The sequence below is a fragment of the Dendronephthya gigantea genome, unplaced genomic scaffold (assembly GCF_004324835.1).
Source record: "Dendronephthya gigantea isolate DGI-Jeju-01 unplaced genomic scaffold, DenGig_1.0 000041F, whole genome shotgun sequence".
NCBI classification, from domain to species: domain Eukaryota; kingdom Metazoa; phylum Cnidaria; class Anthozoa; order Malacalcyonacea; family Nephtheidae; genus Dendronephthya; species Dendronephthya gigantea.
The window spans coordinates 442983-467196 of record NW_021163051.1 but is presented as its reverse complement, the minus strand read 5'-3'; the positions used below and the strand labels follow the sequence as shown (position 1 = coordinate 467196).

Sequence of the window (24214 nt, the reverse complement as noted above, 5' to 3'; positions counted from 1 at the left end):
AAAGGCAGAGCTCCACAGAAGCCTACGAGATGGACAACACCAGTACGTAGGCTGGTGATGCGCTCTTTTGACAGGCACATCCAAAACATGGAGTTGCCAAGAAAGAATGAGTGTGAGAAATTTCTCTCAGAGCACCAGGACGTGATGATAAAGCGTAGCTGGAAAAACGTGAAGGACTGTGAGAAATTTAGAGCGAAAAATGGGTGCTCATCCTTGAAGTTCATGCATAAGTAACCTCATTTAAGCCGGTTTTCCACTAGCGATATTTTTCGCGCGAAGCAACATTTTACTTTTGTTTCAGAGCTCTCAACTGAAACCATCTGGAACAAATTGCTCAAATACAAAGGAATAAAGTCGCTTCGCGCGAAAAATATTGCTAGTGGAAAACCGGCTTTATGATGCACCTCCTTTTACATTTACGTACATATTAGACATTATTTACAAACAGGCTGTCTCAGACATAATAGCGTATTTGTCACATTTATATCCCAAGACCATACCATGCATCATTAGTAAGTGCATATTTTTATCCATTTCAATTAATCAATTAAGAGGATCAATTAATTATGTCCATCAACGTTTTGAAGCAAGAAGCGTCAGTAGTGGAGTATTGAAGTCATTCGTCATTGATAATTCTTAAAAAGTCAAGCTGAAATTTAATTGTTTCAGCATTTCTATTTTATTATTGTCTGCTGTCTGGTTAACTATATGTATATAAATGTATGTGTGTTAAAAAATTTGCAAGGTACATTAATAGGTATTTAATTCCTAGATTTTGAATGTTGTACCACGAGTTTATTTGACATGACAAAATAATATTTGATATAGCTAAGCATTTTTATGTATGAGTAGTAAGATTTGTTTCATGCAGATTTGTTAAACGGTCATTCAAATTTTAAAAATTAGTGATTTGACTAGTTTTCTTTTTTTTGAGACACCACTGTACACAGATTTGCAAATATAGTTCAGTTTTCCTCCGGTAGGATTTCAAGTTTTGAAAACTTTCCCCAAAATGACATTACGTGACTTATTAAATGAAATATTTGGTACATGCATGTGATCAATTAGAGTGTTCAACTTTGAACCTTCCTCACAAAACCTCATTCAAATTAAGCAAACTTTCCTGACGGGTGGCTCCCGCGTACCCGCAGCTTTTTTGCAACTCTGCATGTACACCCTGTAAATATTCATCATAATTGCTTTCTGAATGATCACATAAGAGTATAAGATCATGAGTAAATTGAAGAGTTTGAGATAAACAAAGTTGCAAGTCGCAGTATCATGCAAAACATGTCTTAAAAACAGAAGGCTGACTCACATAAATCACCAACAATCGGCGATAGCTATTGCTTTTTATCACTGCTTGGTGATTTAATTTGAACAGTGGCGTAGACAGCCAGACGATTTGTCTCGCTATGCATGCTAATACGTATACTTTGGTGTTCACTGAAAACAATAAGTTTCTAAAAAAATTAAATGAATTAGAATCTGTTGAACTAATCGTAATAGCGTTTAAAAATGTTATGGCTGTAATAGTTGCATAGGATGAATAATTCAATAAAAAAATTTGCACTGTTAAATTGTAGTTTTCTTGTAGTGTACCCCTCAAATCTCATTTCCAAATTGTTTTTATATACATTATTATGTTGAAAAAAGCTTTTTTTGACTCTTTAACCATTTCATTTAAACAAATTCTAAGTTGTAACGTAGTTATATTAAAAGATCCATTCACTTCTTTTGAGTGGCGGTATATACTTCTATTTCTTTTTCTGCCATTTACATTTTGGGTGTGAAGTTAAAAATACACCTCTGGTTAAAAGCAAACAAATATAAAATTCATATAGATTGTAGTACTGCAGCCCCAACCACAGCCCTTTCCTCTAACATGGCGGAATAGCTAATGTGTGCGATCTCTTATAGTGCACGTCATCTATCATCTGAGAACAAAATAATGATAAAAAGGGGGATAGAGAAAAATGCCAACTCGAACAGCGTCAGATTCGTTTAGTTTCGAAAGAACATAAAAGAAAATAGGTCGAATCATTTTAGGTATACAAATCTGAAACTGAGCTGTCAGTAAATATCCAGCATTTATACAGTAAATTTACCAAGCGGACCTCAATTTTATGAAAGCTTGGTTCAATTTTATGAAAACTTTGCCCAATTTTATGAAAGAGTTCACCTAAATATAAATTCATAGCATTCGAAGTAAGTCAAGTTACCTGACGGGACTTTTACTAGTAACTTAAAGTGTTTTCAAGATCTAGTTTACGCAGAGAAACTTGATATGATAATGGTGACAGAGACATGGCTTAACAATAACATTACGAACAATGAGATACTACCAAAAGGTTATCACATAATAAGGAAAGATCGGATTGCTGACAAACGTGGAGGTGGAATTCGTCTAGCGCTACGTGATGACATTGTTTACAACAGAGTAAGTTCAAGGAAAAACAGCCCAAACTGGTTGGATCGTTTAGAGATCATCGCACTCGAACTTGATCTGTTAAATTCAAAGAAATATCTAGTGTGTGCTTGTTATCAACCACCTATTTGCGATTTACACGAATGGTTCGAATTGAACAGCGTCAGATTCGTTTAGTTTCGAAAGAACATAAAAGAAAATAGGTCGAATCATTTTAGGTATACAAATCTGAAACTGAGCTGTCAGTAAATATCCAGCATTTATACAGTAAATTTACCAAGCGGACCTCAATTTTATGAAAGCTTGGTTCAATTTTATGAAAACTTTGCCCAATTTTATGAAAGAGTTCACCTAAATATAAATTCATAGCATTCGAAGTAAGTCAAGTTACCTGACGGGACTTTTACTAGTAACTTAAAGTGTTTTCAAGATCTAGTTTACGCAGAGAAACTTGATATGATAATGGTGACAGAGACATGGCTTAACAATAACATTACGAACAATGAGATACTACCAAAAGGTTATCACATAATAAGGAAAGATCGGATTGCTGACAAACGTGGAGGTGGAATTCGTCTAGCGCTACGTGATGACATTGTTTACAACAGAGTAAGTTCAAGGAAAAACAGCCCAAACTGGTTGGATCGTTTAGAGATCATCGCACTCGAACTTGATCTGTTAAATTCAAAGAAATATCTAGTGTGTGCTTGTTATCAACCACCTATTTGCGATTTACACGAATGGTTCGAATTGTTCACGGCATTTCTCCAGGAAACCTCGCACTACGAAAAAGTCCTTATCACCGGTGACTTAAATTTCCCAGATTTAACTTGGAACTCCAGCCTGGTGCCTGCAAATCAGAACGAAGTATCTCAGTTGGATCATCTGAGTTTAGAGAACTTACGTTGCATTTTTTTTCTCCATCAAGTCAACATGTACCCAACCAGGCAAAATAACATTCTAGACCTTGTCCTAACAACTACCCCTGAGAACGTTGTCAATCTGTCGTGTGTTTCCGCTAAAACAATGGACCTCTCAAGTGACCACAACTCTTTGACGTCTTACTTCATATTAAATCAAGAGGTTTTGACGAGAGAACTGTTTTCGATTTCCACCACGCAGACTGGAACGGCCTATATCACGCTCTTAACCATAGCAATTTATCACCAAACGAGGCGAGCGATATTAACGGCGATTGGGAGCGATGGAAAAATCTCTTTCTTGGTGTGGCGGCTGATCATATTCCACTCAAAACTTTCAAACGGCGTACCTCTCCTCCATGGATTGATGGTGAAGTCAGACGTCTTCTGTCAAAGAAAGACTCGTGTAGGAAAAAGGCAAAACTTTCCTCATGTGTTAATCTCTGGGAAAAATTCTGCAAACTTCGAGATGCAGCCAAGAAACTAGTCAGAACCAAGCGGAGGCAGTACTTTCAAAAACAGTAAAAAGTTCTGGTCTGTCTTCAAATCTAGCTCGAAACACTCTAACATTCCCAGTAAAATGACGTGGATTCAACAAGACTCAACTCCCTCCACGGCTGAAAACTCTGTAGACATCGTCAACATGTTAAATCGCTACTTCTACTCTGTGTTTAAACATTCTGACACTACTGACGAGCTTCCCCCTCCTGCTTCCGATAACGACACGATCAACCCTATCACCATCTCAGATATCTTATTAACAGAAGAGGAAGTATGTATTGTACTTAAGACCCTGGATGAATCTAAAGCTACTGGCCCAGATAAAAGCGTTTCCCAGCGTTTTTGCTGAAGAAATGTGCAGTTAACATTAGCTCATCTCTATGCCAACTGTTCAACAAGAGCTTGTCTTGTGGAATTCTACCGTCAGAATAAAAGCTGGCCAACAACAGTCCAATTCCAAAAAGAAACCCTTTTTACGACGTCTCCAACTATAGACAAATATCGCTGTTGTCGTTAGTTTTGAAAGTGCTTGAACGCTGTATATATATAATAGACTTATAGAACACGTCCATGGTCAAATTTACAAACCACAGTACGGTTTTCTCAGAGGCAGATCCACAACATCGCAACTCCTACATGTTCTCCACCAAGTTATTAACATACTTAAGCAAAAAAGCCAAGTTGACATTGTCTATCTAGACTTTGCCAAAGCTTTGGATAAAGTAAGTCACAATCTATTACTGGCGAAGCTTCACAACTTTGGTATTACAGGAAATCTTTTTCGTTGGTTTGGGGATTTCCTTTCAGGGAGATTCCAAAGAGTTACCGCGCTTGGTGTAACATCAAAACCACTCCCAGTTCTATCAGGTGTTCCCCAGAAATCAATCCTTGGGCCACTTCTATTCATGATTTACGTCAATGATCTCCCAAAGTCTGTCTCACAAGATAGTACCATGGCAATGTTCGCTGACGATACTAAATGCCTCCGCCCTATTAAAAATTCCGAAGTCAACAAAACCCTTCAATCTGACTTGGACAACATTACCAACTGGTGTCACAACTGGAAGATGGACTTAAACCAAACTAAATGTGGAGTGCTTCATCTTACAAGATCTCGTGAACCAACCATCACACAGTATACAGTGCTTGGAACTCCAGTCAACCGATTGAACAATCAGAGAGATCTGGGTATTTCTATAACTGGTGGCCTCAAATGGAACCAACAGGTTCAGGAGGTTTCGTCGAAAGCCAACAAGATGCTGGGTTTCGTAAAGCGAACAACACACGTAATCCGTAACCAATCCATCCGTAAAACACTTTACTTCACTATGGTCCGTAGTCAGCTAGCCTACAGTAGTCAAGTGTGGGCTCCACAGACAGTCAGCAACATTCTAACACTTGAACGTGTTCAGCATCAAGCCACCAAGTTTATCCTACCCCTGCCATAACAAACAGATATGTCGTACAAAGAGAGATTGCAGATCCTCCGCATCAGACCTCTGTATTACTGGCACGAATATTTAGACATTGTCTACATATTTAAAAATCTCAAAATGACTCTGACAATAACATCTCGGTCCAAGTTTCAACGCGAGAAACAAGAAGTGCCAGTAAAGGAACTTTCCTAAATGTAGGAAATTTCGGAATTGTTAACTACCAGAACAGTTATTATATCAGAGCTGCCAACGTGTGGAACACTCTTCCAAGTTATATTAGAGACACAACTAAGTCTATAGCATAATTTAAAGCATTATTATGCAACTATACTATAAGAGTCTAACAGACAGTATTTTTAACATCGATGACCCGAGAACTTTTAAATCTGTTCGTGTGAAATGTCACACAAGTCGTCCTTTATGGAACTTATCATCAAGGTCTTGTTGTTAGTTCAGCTGAACTATATAGCCGGCGCTTTCTTAGCAAGTGCAGTTACCATGATGCTACAATCTCTTTGTGGCCTATCAGTGTGTTTGTCAGTTTATTACTATGTCTACAGTAAATATTTGTCACGCTTTATATTATGTTTTGTGCATGTTGTGGAACCCCGTTATTGGAAATTTTATCTCTGTGTGGTCATTCTAGCCATTTTATGTAATTTATGTATTTATGTTTAACCTAATTTCAAAATGGCAAACTTGTAAAATAAAATAAATAAAATAAAATAAATATAGAGAACAACAACAATACATTCGTAAAAAGCGATTCGCGGTGGAAACATGTTTCAATTTTGTTAAGATGAAGTAAAAATCCTAAAGCGGTAGCCATAGAAACAGCCACCCGGTTAGCGAGAATCTACGTAGCATAAATACTGTCAGATTGGTCGGGCAGGCCCAGTATTTTTAGTGGCCAGATTACTAATCCCAGCAATCCCAGGAATCTAGCAATGTACTAGTTTCAGTCTACCATCTACTAACTCAGCGCAACTCAAATATCAAGATGGCGTCGGGTTAGTGGAGTGGTGCTATTAGAAACAAATTATAAGTTGCCTTCTCGCCTGTTTGCTTTAAAATATGCGGCGAAATATCAAACGTAGCCTTCCTGCTTTAGAACTTATTGCATTTACGGATTCATCACATTCCCCAGTACGAAGAAAGGTAGAATTAGCTACTCCACAAGAACAAGAAGAGTGTGTCGAAACTTTGAGAGTGAATGAAATTGGTTTTGATGATAGTACCAATTCAACTTCTTTTATGTTCGAAGAAAGAGATCTTGACACAAGCGATGATTATCAAGCAGCTATACCAAACGACAGCAAAGTTCAGCCAAAAACTGGGAAAACATCAGAGAACAATTACTGCAAGCTGTTATTGAATCAGAGTGCATACCAGAAGGCCAAGTATGTACTAACTGTGGTACTGCTAGTGCAAATTACTGATGTTTAAACTGTGGCATAGGAAATTATTTATGTAAAATGTGTGTGGCTTCATTGCACAAGATTAGTTGTTTGTTCCATAATATTGAACAGTGGAAGGTTAGTAACTATGTCTTACTTCATGATACTTGTCTTATTTAAGGACTGGGGGTAATTAATGAAAGGTTTAAGAACAGCCCCTTGGTAAAGAACTTTGAGTGAACAAAAATACAATAAACAGTCCACAAATGAAAATGAAAATTTACGCTGTAATGTGTAATATACATGTCAATTATACACTATGGCTACAGTGCCGAGTTGTTGTATCTTTAGTTCTGATAGCTAAAGGTCCGACAATAGTGGTTAGTCAATTGATTTATTTTTAAAAATCAGTGGCGAAGCCAGCCCAACGATTTAGTCCTGTATGCAAATTTTAAATGATTATCATTATTAATTTCTTTAGAAATTGATTGTTTTTACGGTGTATGAACACAAAAATATTTGCATAGCAGGACTAAATTGGCGGGCTAGCTTCGCCACTGTTAAAAATATACTCATACAAAAACCAACCTACACCCAACCCTATTGTCAAACCTGTAACCATGGTGTAAATTATATGCCGAATTTAGGTGTATACATGTGTCACTACAGAATACCACATAGTTCATAGGAAACAAAGCATTGGTGGTTCAGTGGTAGAATTCTCACCTGCCATGCGGGATACCCGGGTTCGATTCCCCGGCTAATGCATTTTCCCACTCTAAGGGCCCACAGTAACTGGTGTAAACTGTTGTGGTGTCCTCACCTCTTGTTATGTAGCTTGTATTTGTATTGTTGCACCTCTGTATTAGTATACGTTTTTTACTAGGCAAAGCTAAATAAATAATAAGTCCATGTCAGCAAGAGACAGGATCATGCTGCCAAAGAAGGGAATATAAATGATAAATTTTCAATTTCATAGCCCATTGAGTTGCAAGACTCTCCCATTGACTAGTAAAATTGTCTGGTGTTAGACAGAGTAAAAATTAAAGTAGGTTGCATTTAAGTACACTACAGCTTAATGGGTTAAGTAACATGAATGCCATTTAAGCAAGTATATATATAATTATATATATATATATATAATTATATATATATATATATATATGCTAGCCAAATTGGCATGAAAACTTACAGTACCTCGGGTTACTTTATACAAACCATTGTCATAACTCCATACTGGTCACCTGTCAAAATATATCCCTGCATCATTGACCCAATTAAAAAAGTTTACTTAGAATTAAAAATTAAATTAGTTATACATTATGAACTGTGTCTAGTAATAACTGTAGACATTTTTTCTAATTTTCTGTAGGATGGAATGTTTTTACCAATCACAATTGCAGATAGAATTGTAAATCCTCGTCCATGGCATTCCTGTTTGGCTATGGAAACAAAAGCAATAATTGCTATTAGTGATGATGGTAAGTTAATTTTAGTAAATTTATCCAATATCAATAGTGTACCTGAAAGGAAGAGACCTAACATGTAACTAAAATCAAACTTTGTATTCAGTAAATGGTTGTCCACAAAGTAACTGACAAAGGAAGACTATACTATTACTACACACTAAATGTTCATTCACATTGAGTTGTGTACATTTGGAAATTAATCCATACTTGGGTTATATGGTAGTATTGTACTTTACATGTATTTGTAGGTAGGAGACATGAACTTGGTGTTATGTCTTGTCCTTGTGAAGCTTTTCCTATTACCCTGGCAAGATTACATCTATGGCCAACAAGTTCAAAGCATCCAAATATGGCACTATCTTTTGATCTTCTAGACTGGATGGAAGCTTTGCTTTTGGAGTGCCAAGTGTCAGCCAATGATTTATGTAAAGCTTTAAATTTCAAAATTCCAAAATATGTCATTGTAAGTTGTTTCTGAATCATAGTCTGTATTATGTTGGATTAATTAGTAAACTATTTGAAGGTGACAGAAAAGTGATGAGAGATTTAAAAATTAAATTAATTTACTGTGCTTCATTTGTATAATGATCTAACATAATATATGTTACAGCATTTGCAGACTACACTTTTTAATTTAACTCACTAAACCACAATGTACCCTCATATTTTTTGTTTTATCTGCTATAGTACTGTATTTCTATTCTGGCTATGTTCTGACAAAGTCTTGCACATTACCGATAATTGTTTCTTATCTACATGTACAGTACAGTGCAGGCCGGTATATTTGTAATAAATGTTAGCACAGTTCTGAAATGGAAGGTTTGGACAATTAGATAAGAGTTAGACAGATAAATTACGGTATGACTAATTAGGCACAATACTGTATTCTACTGTAATTTATTTCAGGTTTATGAAGCATGAACTAAGGACTCTTCAAGTTCTTTGTCCAGAGCGAGACTGTGGAAATGTTTGCCCTGCTTGACCTGTGGTATGTTTAATGTAAATATTGCTATTCATAAAATGCAACTAATGTCTACTAATTAACAATTATTTTCCAAAGACGAAGTGAATATTGGTGAATAAAAACTGAGACAACTTTTAGTTTTAGTATAATTACAAAGTTAATTATTTCATTATTTTTCAATTACTATAATAAGAAATTCCATTATTTAAATCTGTTTGTTGATCATGTCATTCTGCAAAATATTTTTAGGATGGAGGTGTACTGATCGAGTCTTTAGATGCCTGTTTTGGTCTACCCTGTAAAAAAGCTGCAGGTTCTAGCGTTCGAGGACCATTGCAGGGCAATAGAGTTTTTTGTAGCCAGAACGAAGTGGACAAATTTGTTGATACATATCCTACCCAACCAAAATCATCCAAGGTTGGAAGCAATGTTTTTATCAATTATGTTGCATTTTACAATATTAGTTGGGAAGTATAATTTCCTGGAAAAAAAGTTTTATCCCTCGTAGGATTGTAATGATTTCAAGGCTGGCGACATGCTGAGGTCAAAAACACAGTTCAAAGCATTGGATGAGACCATATTCTGTTTGGATGCTAAAAGATATCATTGAAAAAAGTCAGTCTAGTCACCTCAACATTAAGATCATGTATGATATTGGATGTTTGCTGTTCAAACATTTACGGGTAATGAAACAATGAAAATAAGCCAATATCCTTAACTACACCCTATTATTATTAATCTTCCCATATGTAAAATAATAAAAAAGAATTGCGGTGGAATATGAGCTGCATGAAGGTTCATATTAATTAATTTAAATCATCCAAATGGTAACCTTTTTGGATAACGTATTAGGTAACTTATCTTGGAGTACTTCTGTTTTAGGCATCTGGTCAAACGGATATATTGTCGAAGGTTGCCTTTGCGGTGCCAGCCTTCCACATATACGGTCACAAAGCTGCCTGCCAGGTATTGTGTAAATCATACGTATAGAAACTTAACGAAGATTATTGCTTGAAAAATAAAAAAAAATAAAAAAAGGATGCACAAGACCAATATCAAGAATTGTGCCACTGAAAGAATTGTTAAATTTATTTACAGCTTGAATTCAGGCCCACACGAATTAATGAGTTTGGGTTGTTGGATGGCGAACAATTAGAGAGGTTATGGTCATTCTTGCGTCGTTTCTCGAAAATGACTAAGGAAATGCGTCCATCACATCGCATCGACGTCCTAACTGATGCAATTTTGCATTATGGCTGTCTCTGTAAGAATAACTTAGGTAATTACTCTAATCATATTTTATATGATCATATTTCTATGGAAAAGGGTAGAGTTCAAAATACAAGCTAATAAATAAAGATTTACCAAAATGTTGAATCATACATTTCATGTACAGACAGTATATAATTAAAATGCTAACAAATAAATTACGTAAATGGTTGATAAAACGTCCTTATCACGGCATTATCTGCCTTTATTAGGAATAATGGATTTGCAACAATAGAATCTAACATATTTTTTCCAGTTTCAAGTTTATCGCGAAACTGGAATCGGTCGATGGAGTGCATGGATGCAAGTAGGAAAAACCTTGATGATTTAATAGAAAAATCACCAGGTATACTGTAAATCACCAATGATGGTCCTAACATGATTATATTGCAAGTATTGTACATACACCTTAATATGATATTTTAAAAGAAAGTAAACGTGCATGTTGTACATATAGTACAGGTATGTCATAGTTGGAAAGTTATTTTTGTGTTCCTTAGATAAAGAACACAATTTACATAATTTTTGTTGTAATCTCAATGTGTATTTAGTGCCCTTATCTGAGACGTTCATCGAAGAACTGGCAAATCAAGAACACTTATGTGTTTGTGGCCAACAGCCGTGTACATGTACGTGAATAGTTTTGCATCATTTAGAGAATAGGAAATGATTGCTTGAAATAGTGTTTCACCGTATTTTAATTTTTATTACCGTATCAGCAGTGCAAGGAAAAAACCCAGGATCCAGTGAGTTTCCGATCTTGATTTATGTTGATAATTTGAGGACCTTTTATGCACTGAGGTTCATCGCTTTTCGTACTACATACTTTAATTAATATTGTGCTAGTTTATTGTCTTATTTTATATTGTTTTGTTTTGCAGAAGTCATCTGTGCATTGGGATGAAATGCTCTATGCAGATGAAGTGTCGGCCATCACTAAGAAGATTGAAAGGTACCACTATATGTATACTAATTCTAGACATCAACATGTGAACATTGTTTCTCAGTTCTACTCATTAATAATGTATGAATAAATAACAAATGAATGGAATCGGTTCCATGGAGGAGGGTTATGCTTTGAAATTGGAGGAAGAAATTACATAAATTAAGTCAAATTTCACATTGATTTTCTCGTAAATTATATACGCGTTCGTTTATGAGGAATACGCTCAAACATTTTAAGGAGGACTTCGTCCGATTTCCAAACAACTCAAAGTTAAAAAATTACTCAGCTCTGCCTCGTATTTTCAACTCCCCTCGTTGTTTGAGACTATTACACAAATATGTTTTATCTTAACAGGGATTGGTTAACAAAATTTTACTGATAACATAATTCATAATTAATTCTGAGACATTCTAATTTATGTGGCAGGTTAGATAAAGAGCTAGCCATTTTAGAAAGGTCCAACGGAATAATATCACGATGGACGTCGAATGACCCACAATACTTGAGAGAAGCTGAACGAAAGAATTGCAAGAAATGCAGCGAAATTTATGATAAAATTAAAACTGTGTGCGAAGAAAGATTATTTCTATTAAAGCTGAAAGAAAAATACGCTGGTAAGTACAGTATTGAAATTGTAAGAACTGCAGCGCTAACATTTATGTAGCATATACGCAAGTGTAAATCTCTATTATTTAATGGTAGATTACTTTATTCTGCATTAAAACTATGAAATATTTAGCTTGATTATATTTGAAACATATAAAGAAAAATCAGTTTATTTATTATTTTCAGAAGGTAACGCATTGTCCAACAAACTTATCAACCAAGTAAAGAAGACGGAGAAGAAGATGAAACAACTGTTGATAGAGTACAATTCTGCACGTGACCAGTTACAAGAAGCGTTAAAGGTTTCGTTCCAAGAACTAAACCTAGAGGGGATGAAACAGCCAGGGGCTTTCACTATGGAGGAGCAGGGAACCGAAGTTAACCCAATTTCATCGTCAATCAAGCGACACGCAATTGAGATGTTAAATCTTCTTAAACAAAGTTGAGAGGAGAAGGACTTTTTAACTATTATACCAGCGACGAAGCTAAGATTTCTTGTGCCATAAGCATTATTTCGTCAAACGAAACGCTTAACTGTTATGAAGCAGGATCTCTTGCATTGTTAAAATCCGAACAAAAGATTGTACAAAACCACGTCCAGTACATAAGAGATTCTTTACAAAACTATGTTGAACTTCCCAGTATAAACTATTTGCCACTTGCAGATCCTGATGAAACGATTGAAGCAGACGAACGTGCGCATACTCAGCCATCAGAGGACGTATAATTTGCTTCATTATCTTCGTCGGTATGTTTTAAGCATTTCCGGGACTTGTTCTTTCCAGTTGTATATCATTAACTCTGCAACATGTCTTGGAACATTTTCCACATCCATTACAAAACGAACCTGCGCCTGTATTATTGTAAAATATTTGCATTACACTTTAGCACTCAGTGACAGAATGGTGTCTAATTTAGCAATCATGCAAAGCCCACTCCCTTTCGTGGTTCTCATTATATATTGGATCCTAAAAATTCTGTCTTTCAAACATATATATTTCATAAGGCGTGTGTAATATTAAACGTGGAAATATGAAGGTCAGGCGTTTTGTAACTGTTAAGTTTAATAACATCCTAATAAACTCAGAAAGATTTATTGAACAGCATTTTATAATTGATTGTCAACCATGAAGTCATGCATGACGCACATATATATAATTAAGTTTGACCGTCAAAATGATTTTTTTGGATCCATATAAAACAAACTGTATGCACTGTACCTCTGGAATAAGTACATCAGTGACGTATTCAAGTTTGAAAGACAAGCCCTCCATTGGCATTTCAGGTGGAATAAATAAGCCCGACACGATATCCATCAAGTCTTCACCCTATCAATTCAAGTATACTTCTTAAAAACCTGTTGCATGATACATAATTACTCATAATTACTTACCAATTTTTCTGAGAAGGGAATGTTAGCGCCTACAGATAATTGTTTCAAAATTGCATCTTTTTCCCTCGCTTCGTGCTTGATGAAGAGCTTATGTCTGAAACTTCCAATTTTATTGGTTGCCACCATCTTTAAATGTTCCTACACCATTTTAAATAGTAAAGTTATACAATATCAATTGTTTCTTAGTAGTGGGAAGAACATTTAACAGTAGAGAGGTTAAGATTAACTTATCTACCGGTACAGGTACCGGTGGCATCATTTTATTAGTCAAATTATATTTGTATCCAAATGTTTTATCAATCTCTTCTGTGTTCTTGTGATAAACTATGTAGTCTTCCGCACAACATTGTGTACAGTTATTGAGAGTAAATGTTTCAACACAGTAAAACAACCAATAAAAATAACGCTACCAGTACCCGTACCAGTAAATGTGGTAATCTTTACCTCTCTATTACTTTCCACATATTATGATTTAAGGCTCTAAAGGGACAAATTGAACTTTATGGTATTAAGGCAAGTTAAATAAATTTAAATTAAAAAATACATGAAAAGGTTTAATTGCCAAGTATACCGTATAAAATATATACTATAATTTTGATAGGATCCGATAGCTGTGCCTGTGAATGTAAAACAAACTATTATGTTGCTTATCTCAACTGTCTCCAAGACTGGGAGCATGTCTGTCAAGCTTTGGTATTGATCTTTCTTGCTATTAACAAATTATTTTGTTTTATTACATCATTGGATGATATACGTAAAAAGGTGGTATATTACAACATGTGTGTATATAATCTTTCTGCAAGATTACATATTTGTAAACCCACCGTGCTATTTAAAGATAGCAACTACTTTAGTACTGTAGCGGATTAAAAATAACACATCTATTTGTATGATATAGAAACATCGTCATTAAAAGAGTATTGTACCTGATTATGTCTTCTGGATTAAAGTTTTCTAGTCCACACTGCCATTTCTTAGGCACCTGTTCTTCTGTCAAAATACCAACGCAATGGACATGGTTCCACTTGTCACATGCTGAACACTGTACCCAGTCTATTTCCAGGGAATTCGGACATTGGCATGCTGTAGCGGCACACAGCTCCTCTTTAACTTCGTCTGGCTTAATTTTTCTAAAGTCGCAGCACAGCTCCAAATTTACCAAACCACCGATTCCTTCATCGCAATTCTCATCTTTCGGGGTGAGAAGCACAAAAGAACGGATGACGTAATCCCCAGAAACCATATCCTCGTCTTCACTGCAGTCTTAAAAATCATCAATGCAGTATATGTTACTACAATGTAATGTTTCAATGTAATACTTTTAAAATATCTGACGTACCATATACTTTTTCAACAAAAACGTTTCTGCTGAGGCCACGATACGGTGACACCGGTTCATCATTTGCTGCAAATCCAGGAACAACAATTCCTTCGCGGACAACTGGACCACCTCTAGCCTTGATTAAAACTTTCGTCCAGAATGGATAAACTGGGAAGACAACAACCGATACATATATTTTTAGAAAGTATCTCTCTTCAACTTTCAAACTAAACTTTAAGAAATAATTGAAAAATCCATTAAAAGTACTTTTACACAACATACTTTTTATATGTGGCTTCCAACCTTTTCTATATGGTGGTGCTCAAGGATGCCAAGGTTTACGGATAGAAGATGTGGTAGGTTCAGATTGAGTGGTAGGATCAGGTGTAATGGTAGGGTCAGGTAGAATGGTAGGATTAGGTACAATGGAAGGATGAGGTAAAGTGGTAGGATCAGGTAGAATGGTAGGATCACATAGAGTGGTAGGATCGGGTAGAGTGGTAGGATCGGCTAGAGTGGTAGGATCGGCTAGAGTGGCAGGATTGGGTAGAATGGTAGGATCGGGTAGAGTGGTAGGATCTGGTAGAGTGGTAGGATCAGGTAGAGTGGTAGGATCAAGTAGAGTGGTAGGATCGGGTAGAGTGGTAGGATCGGGTAGAGTGGTAGGATCAGGTAGAGTGGTAGGATCGGGTAGAGTGGTAGGATCAGGTAGAGTGGTAGGATCAGGTAGAGTGGTAGGATCAGGTAGAGTGGTAGGATAAAAGAAATGGTTCAACTGACTACGGAACAAAAACTTTTTGTCGTGCTCACTGCATCCGTGGGTTTGGCATAATTATAAGGCTTTCAAGTTCTAACAAAAGCTTGATTTCATTAGTAGGGGGTACTTTTTTTATACACCCTGTATTTCGGTACAATGTACCCGATAAGACTATCAGAAAAGAATAACTTGATACACTATATAAGGGGGTAACTGTTTGGCCTACAATTATATTCTGTTTTTATCATTCACTTAAATTCTTTATAATTGTTTCGTGAATGTTAGTAGCGTCTTAGTTGTTATTAGCGGAAGCGAACAAAAACTGACACTTGATTGACATATTAGATAGAGCAAGAGAGAGAGCGTGCGAGCAAGTGAAATTATAGTTAAAAGAAACATATCTTAAAAACGTGAAAATACTTCTTCAAACCAATTGTGGGAAGCAACAGAATTCCCCACAAAGTGGCACCTTCGACGGCGATTATTATATATTTGTGACTTGGAATTTATCGAGAATTAATCGGGGTTTGAGGATGTATTTTGACTAAAAAATTGAGCGTGACATGGCGGTGACGAGACAACAAAGTCAACGAATTGATCTTGAAGCACAAGAGCAGTCGGGTTTTATCTAATGAAACGGAGACAAAAGTAGGAATCTTCCAGTCAGTATTGCGAAAATTATCATATTTTAACCGAGCAACAACCGAGATTTTGAGAGGGAAATCGATAGAAGCGATTAAACGACAACAAACAACACTAAAAACCAAAGTAGACGAAGCTTATGATTTGATTGTATTAATACAAGGCTTGAAGGTCGATGCGGGCCAAGAAGATGAAGTTATTGACGAGTGGACAAACGAAAACAAAGGCAAGTTACGCGTATTTGAGGAGGTTATAGAAGAGTTAAATAATAAGCTTTTAGACGACGAAGGAAAACGAAAGGAAATTGAGCGTCGGGAGAAAATTGGACAAGAAGCGGAAGCACGAGCTCAAATTAGAGATGAGGAAAGAGAGATAGAATTGGCAAAGCGTGAAAGAGAAGAAGAGTTTGCGTTATCTCTTGAGGAAAAGAAGCTAGAAGCTGCTGAGAAGCGGGTTAAAACGAAGTTGCCTGAGCTGCAAATCTCGAAATTTCAAGGAACTCATTTAGATTGGGTTCGGTTTTGGGGTCTATTTGAGACCCAAATTGATAAAGCACCCATGAAAGACGAAGCAAAGTTTGCATATTTAAAAGAGCATCTTGTACCTAAAGTTCGAATTACAATTGATCAATTACCACTGAATAGCGAAGGGTATGCAAAAGTGAAAAGGATGTTGGAGCAAAGATATGGTGACGCAAGCGAGGTAGTCAATGCACATATTCAAGAAATTCTGTCTTTACCTACTATTACTGGTGTATCAAAACAAAAGATACACAACTTTTATGACAGTCTTTTGGGGCATGTTCAAGCTCTTGAAGCATTTGGAAAATTGGGGGATGTTGCAGGAAATGTAAGGATGACGTTGGATAAATTAGAAGGCATTCGAGCTGATTTAACGAGAACCTCATCAGATTGGAAAAAGGTGGACTTTCCCTGAGTTAGTTGAGGCATTGCGACAGTGGATTGAGCGAAACCCATTACAACAAAGTGATAAAAAGATGGATTTTCATGGAAAGATGGTAAGCGAGATAAGTTATTGTTAACAAAGGACCAATCTAAACAATGCGTATATTGTGAAAGCAAAGATCACAGATCTGTGGAATGTGATAAAGTGGTGAATGTCAGTGACCGGAAGAAAATTGTCAGCAACAAGCACCGGTGTTTCAACTGCACTGGCGAAAAGCATAGAGCAAGTGATTGCAGAAGTGGGAGCCAATGTTACAACTGCAAGAGAAGGCATCACACTTCTATTTGTGATAAATTAAACGCAAATCAAAAACTGCTGTGTCAACCTAATGGGAAGGATGTAGTTTATCCAGTTGTGGTGGTAGAGATAGGAGGACTAAAGTGTCGAGCACTTTTAGACACTGGGTCTGGGAGTTCATTTGCATCAAGCACGTTGTTAAACGCAATTGGGAAAAAGCCGATAAGACAAGAATTTAAATCAATTGAGATGATGCTTCAAACAACAACAAGGAAGATTGATGTTTATGAGGTGGAGATTGCAGCTGTTGATGGCAATTTCAAGATGTCATGTGAACTGAATCGAATCGACAAGGATGTGCTAATGAAAGTGCCAAATCCGAGGTATAAAGAACTTATTGAAACCCATGAACACCTTAAAGGAGTACATATGAATGATATTGATGAGAAAGCACTTTTACCTGTGCATCTAATCCTAGGTGCCAGTGATATGTCTACAATCAAGACAACTGTACCTGCTAAGGTTGGGAACGATGGGATGCCAATCGCTGAGAAAACTGCTTTGGGATGGATTATCATGTCACCGGGGCGAGAGAAGAACCATTCCTACTTGATGTTTACCAAGAGCTCCCAAGAAGACTACCTGCATCTTTGTAGTCTGGTTGTGCTTGGATTAGGAGACCATGTTGAAGGAGATCAAGGGAGCGTATACCGAGAATTTAAAGAACAGCTCACTCAGTAAGAGGACGGTCGATATGAGACATCTTTCCATGGAAGGCTCATCATCCGGAGCTGCCGACCAATTACCTTGCAGCCAAGAGGAGATTTCAGTCATTATTCAACCGACTTGACAAACAGCCTGAACTGCTGAAGACTTATCATGATATAGTGGAAAATCAACTCAAAGATGGAGTGGTCGAGATTGCGCCTGAGAAACCTGAAGGGAGCCGAGAGCATTACATTCCCCACAAACCGGTAGTACGAGAGCAAGCCGAGTCTACGAAAGTAAGAATTGTGTTTGATGCTTCGGCAAAAGCTGATCAAAAATCCCCGTCTTTGAATGATTGCTTGGACATTGGTCCCCCACTCCAAAGAAGAATCCTTGACATACTACTTCGTAATCGACTTAAACCTATTCTCTTAGCTGGTGATATAAAACAAGCGTTCCTACAAATAGTGATTAGAGAGATCGAGCGAGATGCGATGAGATTTTTATGGATAAACAACCTACAATGCAAAGAGATGGTGGTGTATCGTATGACCAGAGCAATGTTTGGGCTAGGCCCAAGCCCATTCTTACTCGGAGGGACTTTGAACGTTCATCTCGAGAAGTATGCAGAGCACTATCCACAATGTGTTGAAGAATTATCTGAAGGAACGTATGTTGATGACATAAACATCGGAGGTGATAAAGTAGAGGAGACGGTAGTACTCAAGGAGCAAGCCAAAGAAATTCTCAGCGAGGGAAGCTTTGTTTTGCACAAATGGCATTCTAATGCTGCGGAGTTAGAGAGTGACAACGTGGAAAACGGAGAATCTACCTTTGCTAAAGAAATTTTGGGAACTAAGCCATCAAAGACCAAGCTCCTGGGACTGGGATGGAACAAAAAGGAAGATACTTTGTCTGTATCACTACCAAAGTAGAAAGTAGAAATGACCAAACAGATAGTTTTTCAAACAATGGCGAGAGTATATGATCCCCTGGGTTTAGCTAGTCCATATTTACTCACGGATAAAGTAATCTTCCGTGATATCTGTGATCGTAAGCTCGGATGGGATGCTGAATTACCTAAAGATATGAAGGATCGATGGAAGCGGTGGTTAGATAGATTACCAGGCAGTTTAACCTTCCCAAGAAGTATCCCTCGAGAGAGAGTCGTCACTACAGAGATTTACATTCATGGTTTCGCTGATGCAAGTATTCTGGGATGTTGTGCCGCTGTTTACGTTGTGACCAAACAGGGTGATCTAGTTTCTCAAGGGCTGCTAGTGTCCAAAACGAGACTGGCAAAACGAGATTTAACAATTCCAAGATTGGAACTAGTGAGTTGTCATATGGTCTGCAATCTTATTGACAATGTCAGAAAGGCTCTTAGTCATCTTCCAGTGATAAGCGTTTGTGCGTGGAGCGATTCGACCGTTTGTCTACAGTGGATTAACGGACAGGGTAACTATAAGCAATTCGTAGCTAATCGAGTGAAAAAGATCACTGAGAAGCAAATCGAGTGGAAGTATGTTCCAACTCTCGAAAACACTGCAGATATCGGCAGTCGAGGTACAACACGAGATCTTCAAGGGAATGAAACCTGGATGAAAGGGCCTAGTTGGTTGAGTGAAACTGAAAAATGACCGGAGCAAGTAAAGATCAAACCGAGCGAGAAGTCCGAGTCAGAAAGTCGAATGATGAGAGAAGTAATGAAAGTTACCATTCAGAAAGAGGCCGATTTCATTGATTGTTTACTAGAGAAATTCGGTCTGCCTAAAACTGTTCGAATTTTAGCTTGGGTCACGAGATTTTAATGACAACTTCGTGTGTGGCAAGAAAGTCAACAGACCATTAGTGACCGAAGAAACACAGAAGCAGATGAAGTTCTTGATTAAACGCGCACAATCCGAGAGCGAAGCACTTGAGATCTTCAAAGTGGATTCTACCAGATTAAATCTTCAAAAGAATGGCGAGGGAATATACGTGTGCCAAGGACGAATCCAAGGTGAATATCCAGTGTATCTGCCAGCAAAACATGTATTATCTGAATTGGTCGTAAAGCAAGCTCATATGAAGACCCTGCATGGGGGAGTTGCCCTGATCATGAGCAAAGTCCGTGATGAATTCTGGATTCCTAAATTACGAACTTTGGCGAAGAAAGTTCTCAGTTGTTGTTATGGTTGCAAGCGGTTCCATACAGTGCATGAACCAACTCCACCTCAAGGTAATTTACCAAAAGAAAGAACCGAAGAGACGACGCCATTTGAAATCGTTGGTGTAGATTATGCTGGCCCTATTTACTATCGAAACAAGAACAATGAACAGAAATCGTATATCCTTATCTACACCTGTTCCTTAACTAGAGGACTCCACTTCGAACTTTTACCTGATTTGAGTTGTGAGGAATTCCTGGCAAGTTTCAAGAGGTTTGTAGCGGTTCGCGGTAGACCAAAGAAGATGATTTCAGATAATGGTAAGACCTTTCATGCTGCTGCGAAGTGGATTAAGAAAGCAACCCGAGATGAAAGGTTTCACGCATTTCTGCACGATTATCAAATTCGATGGCAGTTTAATCTGAGTAAAGCAAGTTGGTGGGGCAGTATGTTTGAGAGGATGGTCGCGTTGGTAAAGAATTTGTTGTACAAAGTCGTTGGTTCTGCAAAACTCACCTACAAGGAGTTGCAGGATGTATTGCTAGATATCCAGATAGCACTCAATAATCGACCATTAACGTATTGCGAAGACAACGTGCAATTACCTGTTCTCACGCCAAACCTGATGATATTGGGTAAAGCCAATTATTTATTGGAACTTCCGAGTGCTGAAATTGAAGATGGTGATATGCGAAAGAGAGCAAAATATTTGAAGAAATGTAAAGAGGCGTTATGGCGGAGATGGCGAAATGAATACATGAGAGCGCTTCGAGAAAGCCACGACTTACGACATAACGGGAAAAGCAGAAATTTACAAGGTGATGTGGTACTCATCAAAGGAGAAGGAAAGAATCGAGGAACGTGGAAGATCGGAATCGTGGAAAGATTAATACCGGGGAGAGATGGAATTGTAAGGGCGGTGAGACTTCGTGCCGGCAAGAGTTATCTAGAAAGACCTATTCAGTTTCTTTATCCAATGGAGTTACACAGTGATGAAAAGGGCTCGGAACAAAAACCACTGAATCCCGAAGTTGAAGAGTTTAAGCCAAAGCGGAAAGCGGCGGTTGAGGCAACAGTGAATATTCGGCGAATGCAAGAGTTTGAAAATGAAAGTGACTAACATTTATGCAAGAGTTATACAAACGACTCAAAATGACTGGGACAATCTAATAACAGTCAGTAAAACAGTTTATATTCATATTTTTATATTTAGGATGTTTAAAAATAGGGGGAGTGTGTCGTGAATGTTAGTAGCGTCTTAGTTGTTCTTAGCGGAAGCGAACAAAAACTGACACTTGATTGACATATTAGATAGAGCAAGAGAGAGAGCGTGCGAGCAAGTGAAATTATAGTTAAAAGAAACATATCTTAAATAAAAACGTTAAAATACTTCTTCAAACCAATTGTGGGAAGCAACAGAATTCCCCACAATTGATCCCAAAAAAAAGCTCACGAAATCTTTAATGACAAATTAGCAGACTCGTTAATATGGTTAAAAAACCCATCACACGATATCTGAGATGAAAAAAAGAGGCGGATTCACGTGTTACTGAACCATGGACTAAACACCCTTAATTGTTGTTTTCACAATAAAGAAAGACATACCGAATATTATTTTAATAAAATGAAGTAAAATCCTACATCCTTCGTCCCTTGATAGTATTAACGGGTCTACAATTATGGGGTAGTTAGTAGATCCAGAGCAAAGGTTGTCCATGTATGCTCCATTCAGTGATTTGAGTTTGCACAAAGCCCAGCTGGGCCGTTGGTGTAAGATTGGAATGAGATTCTGTCCGAACTAGTATAACTGGTGCCAGATTAGAATTAGATTCCAATCTGAACTAGTTTAATCGGCGCGAGATTGAAATTAAATTCCAATCTGAATTAGTTTAATTGGCGCGAGATAGGAATTTGATTTTGAGATTAAACTCCTGACTCCTATCTTGGCTACCGTAGTTTAATTTGTCTTGAAATCTGGATTTATATAAATGTGTACAATTTGTTATTGTTACGTAGCCTTTTGTCAATATTTCGACAAGTGTGTCAATCACATGTGACATCCAGTTCAGTGTAACCAAAATTTGATTTAAACGGTGGGCTTAGAGAATGCGCTCTCCCAATATGATATATATCCCCATAGTATCTGAGGTAATTACTAGCGAAAAATCTCATCAAGTAGATAATATACCTATACTGTGGCTATGATTTAGTTCTGATAGATTCAAATACTCTATCTCTATCGCCATCTTGATCGCGTTGCTTTCATTAACGGGTAGACTGGAACTAGTACATTGCTAGATTCCTGGGATTGGTGGGATTAGTAACCTGGCCACTAAAAATACTGGGCCTGCCCGAACAATCTGACAGTATTTATACTATGTAGATTCTGGCGAACCGCCTGAAACAGCAGCGAGACATAACATCACATAACTATATATGTGAACATTTACCCTATATATGTCCGGTATTCTCAATAAAATTATAACCTTATAGTGCTTATAGGGAATTACCTTAAAATGTAGAATGTTATTATGCATGTTGTTTGATTAATTTATATTTCGTGTTGTAATGTGATATTTTTTATAGGAAGTATTTGTTCACTTTTTGTCCTTTGACGCTCTTTTTTCATTACTTATCTCCCCAGGGATTATATTTATCATTGTTAATTTTGCATATTAAGGCAGAATCACTTAATTAATGTAAACTGGAGAGAGTCATGAACTAAGGACTATTAGCATGCAAAAAAGCCATGCACTAACTAAATATAGTTAATAAACTTGGCATGCGAAAGGCTCCTTGGTTCGCAAAGTTTACATGAGCCCTTAGTTTATGTGCCATTAGTGTGGGAAATTTTTTCGTTTGCACATTACCGGACGAATTTGGTGCTCAAACTTGATCGATTATCTTGCTTAGAGTGAAATAAAACAAGTCAAATTTTCACCTAATTTCACCCAGCTGTGAACAATCTACACTTTAAACCACAATGATTGAGCCGGGTTCTCATATTGTCACTGATGGTCGGCGATGGCATTTGTCAGTGACTACTGCTAAATGAAATGTTTTGTTATTTTGAATAAATTTTCTCCATCACCTGCCACAAACAATATGTCGCTGACTATCGGCGACGTATGCATGAGCACACTAGCTCCTAGGAATTGGGGATCCATTTTATTACTTTCCAATAGACAAAGCATTTTGCGCACCAGCGACCTGAAATCTGAAAGAATATCCCAGATTCTTAAGACAATGGTCATCCAGGCTTAAAGCCTGGTATTCATCATCGGAGCTAACTGCCCCTTTTGCCCTCCTCTGGGCCGCCCTGATCAGTCATATATTATGCTGTACCAGCCTTTTATCACGCCTTTCCGAGATATTTAAAGAGTGACCTTGAACGTTTGGAAAAAAGAGCGATAGCAATTATAAAGCCTGGAGTGGATTATGGTTCAGCTTGTGAATCTTTGAATGTAAGACAAATGGAAGAACATCATAACCTTTTATGGGAGAATTTGTTCAAGAATATAGTCAAAGATCCGGGGCATAAACTTCATAATTTGCTCCCACCGTTACATCAATCGCATCTTGACCTTAGAAATGAACGTAAATTTAATATACCTCACTTTCATACTGATCGTGCCAAGAATTCTTTCATATTTAAGATGGCAGCTAAAACGTAATTTTAATATACTATCTATTCAGCTATCTATCTATTCTATAAAATGTAAACAATACCACTAAATAATGCAAAATGAAATCTGAATTCTATATTCTATAAAACTCTATATTCGGTTTGAATTACTGAAATGGATCTGAATTTGTTTCAAACCTTGTTTACTTGAAAGATTTGTTCGTGAAAAAGAGCAAATGGGCTACTCGGAGCTGGTGGAGGGGGGTCAGGGTGACATTAAGAGGGACTGGAAGGGCAATGCCCTCCCCCAGCATATACGCTGAAAGATGCCCTGAATCACGTAGTTAACTTGCGTGGACTGGCGGTGTGGTTGTCAAACAAAGCAATAGCATGAAGTATCTAATAGTCATGAACCGCTGCTATAGATTTTGAACAACACTGAGGAATGAGGATTCGTATTTACAAAAATTGTTGGTATT

General features: G+C 37.3%; 3 protein-coding genes and 1 non-coding gene across 4 annotated transcripts; all 4 read left to right on the top strand.

The window, feature by feature from the left end:
• The first annotated feature begins 6760 nt into the window (after positions 1–6760).
• Positions 6761–9072, top strand: LOC114526761. Its single transcript, XM_028548287.1, has 4 exons — positions 6761–6820; positions 8055–8163; positions 8400–8614; positions 9058–9072. The coding sequence occupies exons 1-4, from the start codon at positions 6761–6763 to the stop codon at positions 9070–9072; spliced, it is 399 nt and encodes a 132-aa protein (XP_028404088.1).
• Trnag-gcc lies at positions 7379–7450 on the top strand. The gene has a single exon. It is a non-coding gene; the product is annotated as a tRNA-Gly (tRNA).
• Positions 9073–15970: 6898 nt separating the features above from the next.
• Positions 15971–18895, top strand: LOC114526759. The gene is made up of 4 exons (XM_028548286.1): positions 15971–16028; positions 16213–16970; positions 17097–17957; positions 18110–18895. The coding sequence occupies exons 1-4, from the start codon at positions 15971–15973 to the stop codon at positions 18893–18895; spliced, it is 2463 nt and encodes an 820-aa protein (XP_028404087.1).
• A 701-nt stretch (positions 18896–19596) lies between these two features.
• Positions 19597–21230, top strand: LOC114526758. The gene is made up of 2 exons (XM_028548285.1): positions 19597–19638; positions 19752–21230. The coding sequence occupies exons 1-2, from the start codon at positions 19597–19599 to the stop codon at positions 21228–21230; spliced, it is 1521 nt and encodes a 506-aa protein (XP_028404086.1).
• The last annotated feature ends 2984 nt before the right edge of the window (positions 21231–24214 follow it).

What these genes read in the sequence shown, in the direction of transcription:
- LOC114526759 (XM_028548286.1), top strand. Translation starts at nt 15,971, where the DNA reads ATGGCGGTGACGAGACAACAAAGTCAACGAATTGATCTTGAAGCACAA. An exon ending in CCTCATCAGATTGGAAAAAG is followed by an intron (nt 16,971 to 17,096) that starts GTGGACTTTCCC and finishes TTGTTAACAAAG; the next exon opens with GACCAATCTAAACAATGCGT. An exon ending in TTGAAGGAGATCAAGGGAGC is followed by an intron (nt 17,958 to 18,109) that starts GTATACCGAGAA and finishes CTTGACAAACAG; the next exon opens with CCTGAACTGCTGAAGACTTA.
- LOC114526761 (XM_028548287.1), top strand. Translation starts at nt 6,761, where the DNA reads ATGTGTGTGGCTTCATTGCACAAGATTAGTTGTTTGTTCCATAATATT. An exon ending in ATAATATTGAACAGTGGAAG is followed by an intron (nt 6,821 to 8,054) that starts GTTAGTAACTAT and finishes AATTTTCTGTAG; the next exon opens with GATGGAATGTTTTTACCAAT. An exon ending in AATTGCTATTAGTGATGATG is followed by an intron (nt 8,164 to 8,399) that starts GTAAGTTAATTT and finishes ATGTATTTGTAG; the next exon opens with GTAGGAGACATGAACTTGGT.
- LOC114526758 (XM_028548285.1), top strand. Translation starts at nt 19,597, where the DNA reads ATGACCGGAGCAAGTAAAGATCAAACCGAGCGAGAAGTCCGA. An exon ending in AAACCGAGCGAGAAGTCCGA is followed by an intron (nt 19,639 to 19,751) that starts GTCAGAAAGTCG and finishes TTCGAATTTTAG; the next exon opens with CTTGGGTCACGAGATTTTAA.